The following is a 10,393-nucleotide window of genomic DNA, read 5'->3' on the forward strand; positions in this document are numbered from 1 at the left end:
AACCAACCCAAAGCGATATCGACGAAGGTGCTCATTTCAGTGGAAGGGTGACGTTTCAAGAGCGGTGCCAGGAAGATGGACACTTTGTTGACTTTTTAAGCATTTTTCAAGTTGATATTGAGGATAAATTACCGCTCCTACGCGAAAAAATCGAAAGCTTTGGCTATATAAGTGGGCGGCTTTTTAGGGAATTTTTCGAAAGCGGTTTGTGCTTTGAAGAGTTAAAATCGGCAGCGGTTAAAGCAAAAATACCTGCTGAAGATTTGATGGTTTTGGCGCTACACTTTTGGATGGAGAAGCCATTCCGATATCAAAACTGGTTAGTACAGCTAGAAGGCAGGTTTGATATTATTAAACTTTACAAAACTATTTACTTACTTTTCAGTGACGAAGTTATTGCTGATATGTCACGGCTGGCAGCTATGATAAAAGCGTTCTGCGAATTAGCAGGCGATCGTGTCAACGACTATGCATACAATGCCATCTCACAATGGTGGCAGGATGTGCGTGAAATACTTTTGGAAAGTCCCAAATCACTTGGCTTACTTGCGGCCATTGTGTGTAAGTCAGTGGCAGCCAAACTTCGACGGGGCTTTAGAGAAGTACAATATACAGTTGTGATATTGAAGTGTTTGATATTTTATTTAATATCTTTTTATTTTTAAAAATTATAAGGGCTCTTGCGACGAGGGTTCGCAGGCAGAGGAAGAAGAAAAGTGGGAACAAATCTCACACGATCAAGCACAATGGGGTTTACTCATCGGCAAATTGGAAGATATTTCAATATTAGGCGCCACTGTAGAGTAAGTGCATAAAATGTATACATATGAAGAGTTTTGTGATGCATACGTAAACTATTGACATAATTTCAGGCATCCAATACAAAGTACTGAACCCGTTATGCCCGAACTGCCATATAAACCACCAGATTGTAGTTTAAAATTTATTGTCAACGGGGGCAAAGGCATTGTCACGGATCTTACTGCCCAATGGTTGATCAACTCACGCATACATCCTTTGAAAATTCTTGAAACCGAAGTAGTACTAGTAGACGAGATTGGTGTGCAAGAGAAAAGTCAGACTCCAACTAATACGAATACAATCGAAGACAAAGAGGAGTTAGCTATTAATGTAGGTGGGGGCGATCAATGCTTGTCAGACAAGAAGGTAGCAGTCGAGTCCACAGATGATCCAGTACTAAAAAAATTGGCACTTCTGCGCGAACATTTTCCATTTAGTTTGGAATCGGGTATGCTGCTCAGTCTTATGTCATGGCAGTATATGGTACATTGGAGTAAAAATTTACCATGCTTGCAATATATGCGCGCTACACTCACATGCATGTCCCACTTCAAGCCGATAGATTATGCGTTGAAGCATGGCATTTGTTGTATGCTTTGGAATGCCACCCTTAAGTATCCACTGCAATCGACTATGAAACTAATACAAAAGGCGGGTCGTTTGCCGAAGGATAAAATGTGCCAACAGGATATCGAAATGTCTGCCGCTTTGGTGCCTGAATTTCTCGAATTAAGTTTACAATTTTTAGAACATTTCAGCAGTTCACTCGACCACAATAGCCGTGAATTGAAGTTCGAGGAGTCGCTGACGGATGGTCAGCTGCCCCTGCAGTATCTTGCGTTGCAACAGCATAATGCTATTGAAGAGTTGTTACAATTGCACTATGAGTTATGCGCTGTATTACATTTGATAGCAGAATTTCAAATTAAAATGCCTAAACCCATTACAAATGTATTCGATGCCTTGGCAAATAAGGCTTTCTTCAGTGATATCAATAAAGAGCTGGCTTTTGAGCTGCCAGAAGCGGATTTGGTGTTGCAACAGCAACGTGAGCATTTCTTATGCAAAGTAATTACTGCCTCAATGGACTTAATACGCGAAGACTTGGAGCAGTTGTACGTGCTAGAGCATGAAGAGTGTATGAAGAAGATTATGGCATTGGCAGAAAGTTGGAAGTTGAAGAAAACGGCGCTTATACGTCAACAAGTTAGTGTTTGGTTTTGCTAAATCACCTGTATAACTTTACAAAAATTTTATTTTATTTTTTTTAAATGCAGGCAGTGGAAATGTACGCGCATGGTTACGACGCTCACGGTGAGCCGCTGTTAAAAGAGTTGCGCGACGATGAACATATTGCACGTTTGCTTCTGGAGGTAGCGGGCCGGCGCCTAAACTTGATTGCGAAGGCATCGCGCGATGCCTACATGAAAATTGCGTCTGTGGGTCATGTGCTTTTGCATTTTCTCGATAGACTGGTATGTGAGACACACTTTTTTATATCCATGCTATTTATATACATTTTTTTTTTTTACTACATAAATAGCGCGATGCACCGAGTGGATACGTTCAAATATCCGCTACTGACGCGGATGAGATTAATATCATTGCATTAAAAAAATTAGTGGCACACTGTTTCCATTTACTCTCGCAGAAAGAGCCAACCAATTATCTACATATTGCCGGCCAAATGTTTGATGCGTGTTCTTTATTACAAGAGTAAGTTCGAGTGTAACATTTACATATGAAAATTATGCACAATTCTTTTTTTTTAACTAACTATATAGCTCATAAGAAATATGCATAATGTTTAATGACTTGTAATGAGTTGAAAATTTTTATTATATAAAGTAAATACAGAATATAGATAATATGCTATCAAAATACAAATGTATGTACATATGTAGTTTCAAATTACTAGAAAATTTGCAAAATTTCCGGAACACCTGTGCGATTATTTGCTGCCATTTCTTTCTTCTAATTTTTTGTCCTTATCCATTATTTAAACTCTTTTGGTTTTTTCTGTCCTGATCCCCACTTCTGTTTCGGATTATAAAACTCCATATAGTCTTCATTGCCTATGCGACGTATTGTCGGCGGTGTGGGTGGCCTTGCAATATCATCGGCTTCGTGTATTTTCAAATGTGTAAAAACCGGTATATACGACAGTGATGTATCCAAATCGATACGCTGTTCGGTAGCACTCTTGCCGGGCAATTCAAAGTATTTACCAAGAATGGGTTCTTTCAAAGGTTTGCCGTACATACGCGCTGTAGCTTCTGCTTCAACGGCTTCATTATCATCCGCTGTCTTCGGATCGTAACGTGCTGGCATTTTATCTTCTTGAACGCCGCTAATCACCTGAATGTGGAAGAATTTCGAATGCATTTGTTGTTTACTAATTGAAATTATTGAAACGATATTTTTGATAAATTTTTCTTTAAATGCAAGCTAAAGAACTTCCAGCGCACCCGGTGGTATAACTTTTGGTAAATTCAAGGAAGTAAAGCGTTGGGTGCCCTTTATTAGACTTCCAGCGCATTTTTCAACTATAAATTGTTTGTGTGGCAAAAGCTCTAAGAACTTTGATGTGACGTTCTAACTTAAAAAGGCGAGGTTGTTGCTGACTACATCAAAGGTTCGACTTGTCAGAGAAGTAGCGCGAAATTTCTACCTAGCTGGGTCAAAAGTATTATCAACAGATTATGAATTGAATAAGAGTGCATAAAGCTTTAGAATCACTTCAATCGCATATTTTTTGTACTCAATGTGCATGAGTAATTAATTTATTACCCATATTTGATATACATATAATATTTTCTCATTGAAGTTTTAATTCAATTTTGTGCCTTTTATTTCCTTTTCCTTAATACATACTTTATTTTGCGCCTTTCCTTTCGAGTTGTTTCCTACTACGCTAATCGTTGTAAGCACAAACCTGACTAACACCACCCTGTAGTATTTGGCATTTCCGTACAGATAGCGGTTTGTACATACACCACGTGGCATCGTACGCTGCCGCGGCCATTTCGAACATGTAAGAAAACTGTCAGTTGTGAAGGTAAAGGCAAATAGCAATTTTTAGTGCATTATTCGTAAATTAATTTTTGCAAATATAAATAAATAAAGTGAGGGCTTACTTCACTTATTAAAAAGTGATAAATAACACAAATACATAAAAGAAGCTAAATGCTAGCAATTGGAATACACGCAGTATCAATTTCGCTAAAATGTGCATTTATGAATAAGCGCGTATTTATAGGTCACCATACGTCTATATAGTCCAAGTGTCGTAAAACGTCGATAAAGTGCAAGTGTACAATAATCGTAAATCTTTAGTTCTCAAAGTATACCCAATAAATGTAAAAAGCCTGAATACTCAAACTAAAAGTCCTTTGATTAGTGCCTAATTTCCAGTTCCGTTCCTTTCGTAGGTGCCTCGGTTTGTTCAATTACATTTTGCAGTGTAGTGTTTTATTTAAAATCGTTTTATTTGATGATTTATTTTTGATTTAATTTATTCAAAGTGCATACGTATGTATGTAAGTGCCTGCTTGTTAATTGATACATATAAAATTCAGCAAAGTGGGATGAAGAACTTTGGAACTTGAAAGTTAGAATATACATACATACATTAAATGGTGAGTGCTTTCTTTTAGAGCTCTCGATTTTGTTCGCACATTTTCAAACAGCCCGGGTATATGAGCAGCTAGTACTCGCACACTTGTTCAATGCTCATTACTCGAAAATTTTCGAGCATGAGCTCGAGCAATTCGAGTTTTTTCGAGTAATTTGAGCAATGTTTTTTTATTATATTGACATTTTTGGTAGCAACTTTTTAAATTTTTCAAATTATTGATATATAATGCAAAGATTGTTACATTGATATTTAATAATATAATTTATTTAACATGAATTAGAAAGCAGCTGCTGACAAATACAATTTACAAATTTTCTTTTGTTTATGAAATTGTTCAAAAACTCGAAAATTTTGAACAAACATTTGAGCAGTTGAGCAATGAACGAGTTTCGAGCGAGTATCGAGCTACTCGCATTGCTCGATACCCGGGTATCTAGAGCTCTACTTTCTTTCAAATACATGTTTTTAAACATCCTATTTTCGCTTTGATTTTGTGCAAACAATTTCGTTCGTCCGATGCATATTGTTAACAAATCCACGAAAGACCCCAGAGAGGGAGGTTTTGCCCACTCTCACCATAGTCGGGTCTACCTAACCAGATCCAGATTCATATCCGGCAAACAACAGTCACTCCAACATCATTCCCTAAAAACTCTTTGGGTGATTTATATGCTTTTAGAACAACAACGCTCCGGTTTTCGATTGCCCATACACTTGTGGTCAGCTGATTAGGTTAAGTGGCATAAGGTGCGCTCGTCTAAAAGTTGAGCAAGAAAATTTACTTGCAAGTTTCATTGCCAATTTGGGTCCATGGTTGCATTACCAACCTAAATATTTTTTTTAGAATGTTTATACCTCTTTCGGGTGGAGGAAAAATAGGACTTTTATGTAGTATATTTCTTATTATTCTGACTTCGAAGGTTGAGGTACTCGCTATCGTCCATCCTTTAACGGGTAACTTTAGCCGTTATCGTTTCGCCACTTTTCTGCTCGCTATGTTTGAGTTCCGGTCGGTTAATAAAAAATAGTCGTCATCGATTCGCCACTTCTCGCTCGTTATGTTTGAGTTCCGGTCGCTTAAAGAAGAATTTTGCATGCGAAAGCAACAACAAAGTTAGCTAGCACGGATAGACGATAGCGAGTTTGGTTGTACCTCATTGAGTTCGTTCGTTTCGCCACTCGCTAACTGATGGCGAATCGATAACGGCTTATGTATATAACCAGCACATTTCTTTTACATATATAAAAGAAAATGCCTAACTCTGTCAGAAAAAAAAATTATCAAAAATTAACGCGATTTTCTAGCATCTATTAAAATTTAATAAGCTATAAAACTGCACACCTAAAATTTTTCTAAAGATTCTGAATAAAAAGTTTACAATTATTGGTGAAATTGCTAACTGGTTAGTTGAATTTTTATATATATATTAAGTTAGAAATGTGGATTTATATGGTGCTTGTTATATAAATTGCAATCCCGTACGAGTCCGAACTAGTCAGAAGTGGTCAGATTTTACTGGAAATCGGGATTACGTTCCCACGACAGTCGAGTCTTCGTAAGCGAAGCGACCCAGATTTATATCTGGTCAAGGACTGTCACTCCAGCAATACTCCCCAAAAACTCTTTGGGGAACTTGTATGCTACAACAACAACAACGGTCTAATTGCTTCTACGACCACTTTGCGTCGGCAAAGCGGCGGGCCGGAAGAATGAACAGCTACTCATAACCATATTTTCGACAAAAACCCTTTTTCGGTCGTTGTTAAGGATATAAATACATATGTATCCATGTGTGCATATGTGTCAAAATTTATGTTTCTACACCCCCCTCGAAATTATCTAAGTAAATTTACCTTCATTGTTGTGGAGCTTGCCACTTTTTTGATGTCGGGCGGCATACGATATCGTTGATCTTCCTCCACTGCTTCGAAGGGTGATAACTTAAGCCAGGGTAAAGGTGTGCCCAAAGTACCAAGATAACGACCGCCAAGTGACCATAAGCGGCAAGAACAATCGTGATTGCCGCTAAATTAGAAAAAGTATTCAATAAAACAGCGATTTTAATACAATTTTAATTACCAAAATAATACACACATACAAAAAAAAAACAATGCATTTACTCACGATATTTCGAATATTTTTGGCGTATTAATGTATACGATGGAATTGATTGCTTTAATATGCGCCTTATATGAACTCAACAGCATAGGCTCCGCTTGATGTCTAATCACTCGTTTGGTGCGCGTCAAGAAGCGCTCCTTGCACAAAAATATAAACTGCAAGCGAAGTAGTGGCATAGAAATGTGCTGCTTCTCCTCCACCGGTATGCTGTGATTAATACAGAAAATAACAAGTTTCTTATTTGGTATGTGGGTGATGCAACAGGTGCCATCATTGTTGTCGCATGCCACATGCGACATGCCAACGAATAATAACCAAATCAAATACCACAAAAGTCGTTAAAACGTCAACAGTTGTTGGCGAATGTTTTTACATTTTGACATGATTGTGAAAAATATAACTACATATGTAAGTGTACATGTATGTAAACATGTTTGTACTAATGTAGCCGCATGTCTTAAGCAATAAATTTGAATATTACATTTATTCGTTGGTACGCCCATCCGCCATTTGCCATTTATTTACTAAATTTCTTTTGCAGCTTAAACGATTCCTTCTCAAATAAAACACGCGAACCTACATAAGTTTACGAAATGATATGTAAATTACCTTTTACTATAGTTTGGTTTACAGACATGTTGTTACATATATATGTATATACATATGTACATACATACCCTACAAGACATTGCTGAGCACTTTAGGCAAAAATTCTCACACATTTACACTTTTGTTTTTGTAGTACGGCATAAATGAGTAGTTTGACTATTAGTACTGAGGACTTTCTGATGACAACATTGAGGGGAAAGTACTCAATTTTTTCCCATGGCCTGAACGAAAATGAGGACTTTGATAAGCACTTTTGTGATTAGGGGTAATGATAATATGAGTACTCATATGATACTCAGCTGTCTTGTAGGGTACATACATACACACTTATTTATTACATAAATAAAACGTAACCCATATTTTCTTCTGTGGCAATTTCATTATTTCAGTCATTGACTCCCACGAAAACTTTATTTAAAAGTGAACATACATACAAACATATACATAAATATGTACATGGAGACACGTACAATTTTCGTGTACACGCTTTCTGGGAAATATTAAAGTTTAAGATCTGCATAACTAGGAAATTCACAAGGCATCAAAACGAGTCACTTTTTCATAGCTTCTTTTAATTCTATAATTTTTCCCAGTTTGTATTTAACCCTACATATATAAAATTACAATATAATTCTTATGCTGGATTTTCACTAGGCATTAAATTGCAAAAAAGATAAATGACAAAGTTAGGCATTAAAAACAATCATGTCATTACGTTAAAAAAATAGTCATTAAGTTCATTTCCACATGGCATTCTTTAAATGGAATAAATTTTTTGTCATTTCAATGCCTAGTGGAAATTCGGCATCATGATCTTCGTGATATCACTCTTGGTTACAACTCGGCCGATATCTGATCTCACATTGGGGGTCTCTTCAGAAGCCTTAATGCCAAATCACAGAGATATCCAAGAAAAAAATACACCCATTAAGAATTCAAGAAAGACGAATTGGCATATTTATTATAGACTTCTACAGTTAAGCAGCAAAAACATTGAGAACAGTTGTGGACAAAAATCTAAAAATTCTTAGTCTGCAATGTAAACATTTGGGATATTTTTGTAAAGGCAATTTATCCACAAAAGGGAATTGAATCGAAATTTCTCTATAAAATAAATTATATATCCCAAGGAAGCCACTAAAGTTAATAAATTTAATACTAAGAATTTTAATAAGAGCGTGGGCATGCGTAGGTTCTTCACGAAAAAAATTCAAAAATACATTTTTTTTAAATAAGTTTTTGGTTTGTTGTTGTTTTTTATTTTCATATCGACACCTGTTATAAATTGGGACTCGAAATTTTAGGAAGTTTTGAGGTATACTTTCATAAGAAAATAATAAACATTAAATTAACAAAAGAAAAATATCCCAAACTTGCGAAAATGTCACGTTACATTTTATATTTGGGTCAATGACCCAATTTGGTTGAAGAACGCCCTATCTCAGAAGTCGGTTCAAAAACGCCCTATCTCAGCTGAAAATACATTGAAAATTGTTTGGCAAACCAGACCATACCACGTAACACCTTGCGGCCACATACCTAAAGCTGATTCAATAACTGGCGAAGGTATAAGGGCAAGAATATGAGGCCCTAAGTCCACCATCTCCGTTTCCATGGGAAACCACCATAGCATCTTTGAAACGTGGGTTTATGCCACTCATGTTTGCCTAGACGTAATTTTGAAGAGATTTGTATGAGCGCAGCATATTTTCATTTTACTTGACTTACCAATAATTTACAATATGCCAAATCTTGATATAACCAAAGGCAGTGCCCGTAAAAAGATAACGATTTTTGCGATCAGTCGCCGTTGTCAGCACACAATCTCCACTACGATGACTGGAATTGAATTCAGTCAGATAGCCGCCTCGTTGGTGATGGGACTACACTTGAATTATTCCCGTATCGAGAGAGACAAAAACGCTTCCTTAAAAAAAGAACAAGAATGCCAAATAGAGCATTAGTGTTTAATACTTAGGGCCGGTTGCTCAAAGCCTGGTTGAAACTAATCCCCGGTTAAACATTGTTATCGACGTCTTCGATACCATGCATACAACAGGGAGTCGGTAACGTCGATAACGATGTTTAACCTGTGGTTAGTGTTAACCAGACATTGAGTAACCGGCCCTAAGGGTAGCACTTCGCAACAGATTTTTGCAAGTGTTTAGCGCTTTTCAATTTTTCAGCGGTTTACTTCCACCTAAAAAGCGCTGTACGTTTGAAGAAGCTGATATGGAGCTCTATATCTATTGAATATCAACATACCATGCTCCTTTGTCATTGGCCGCGTCTGTAGGAATAGCACCGTCTGCACAGACACTGTTCTTACGGGGCGCTGCGATTCCGCTACTTCTAATTCTTCACGTAATTCCGATTGTGAAAAAGTGTCTTCTTCAAATGATGTAGGTTTCTTATGCATTTCCGATTCAATCTTTTTTATATTATCGGAAATTGATTTTCGCACAAAACGTGAAACGGTTAAATGCTGTGAAGTTCGTTTACCTAAGCTATCTCTGACGGATTCTCTGTGTTTGAGCTTTTGTATAATTTCGTAGAGAATTTCATATTTAATAAAGTTTTAATGAAAAAGTGTTACCTCAATAAACCGTTTGGGATCTGCTACACTGTATCTTCGATATGGTTGGCCAGTTTCGAGTTTCCAAAATATTATCGCACCAGAATAAGTCGCAGTTACGACACCTTCGCCTAGTTTTACATCAGCGCAAGTGACATCGTCATTATGGAATTTAGTCCATTTCTATGGATCTCCATATTCTCGTCCTTCAACATCGTTGAATTCGGTTACTTGCTGATCCCAGCCAACAGCTAATATCCTAAATAATAATAATGAAATATTTTGGAAAATATTCGCATATTTTATGGAAATTAAAGACGAGTTCAAGATGACTAATGTGTTTTATGGAAAAAACAGAAGTCATTAGAACGAAAAATATCAATGCGCTATTCTCACTGGTGTATAGTAGTGTCCTGAATAACTTTCACCACCAAAAGAAATGGACTATTTCCTCACAATCCGCACTACGATATAGAAAAGTGGAACCCCAATAAAGTCACTAAGGGCGGATCCATCCATATATATGCACAAGGATGTATTACAACTGAATGGAAGTGCCGAAGGCGGTGTTTATTTCAATATTATGAGATACTTGAAAACCCCATTTTTGACGTAGAATACGTCTTACCTTAAGGTATGGGGGCTATGT

General features: G+C 36.9%; 1 protein-coding gene and 1 pseudogene across 1 annotated transcript; one reads left to right on the forward strand and one right to left on the reverse strand.

The window, feature by feature from the left end:
- Positions 1-6: 6 nt before the first annotated feature.
- Positions 7-2,692, forward strand: Rab3-GAP (Rab3 GTPase activating protein; the record flags this gene model as incomplete). The annotated part of the gene is made up of 6 exons (XM_017636389.1): positions 7-319; positions 386-602; positions 676-803; positions 873-2,007; positions 2,079-2,276; positions 2,345-2,692. Coding segments are annotated over 6 exons (2,168 nt in total), but the record flags the coding sequence as incomplete, so codon positions are not given.
- A 104-nt stretch (positions 2,693-2,796) lies between these two features.
- On the reverse strand, positions 2,797-10,003 carry LOC108380020 (WD repeat-containing protein on Y chromosome-like; annotated as a pseudogene).
- Positions 10,004-10,393: the final 390 nt, after the last annotated feature.

Source organism: Rhagoletis zephyria, unplaced genomic scaffold, assembly GCF_001687245.7.
Source record: "Rhagoletis zephyria isolate East Lansing unplaced genomic scaffold, Rhagoletis_zephyria_1.1 Rzeph_scaffold_17975, whole genome shotgun sequence".
Lineage (NCBI taxonomy): Eukaryota > Metazoa > Arthropoda > Insecta > Diptera > Tephritidae > Rhagoletis > Rhagoletis zephyria.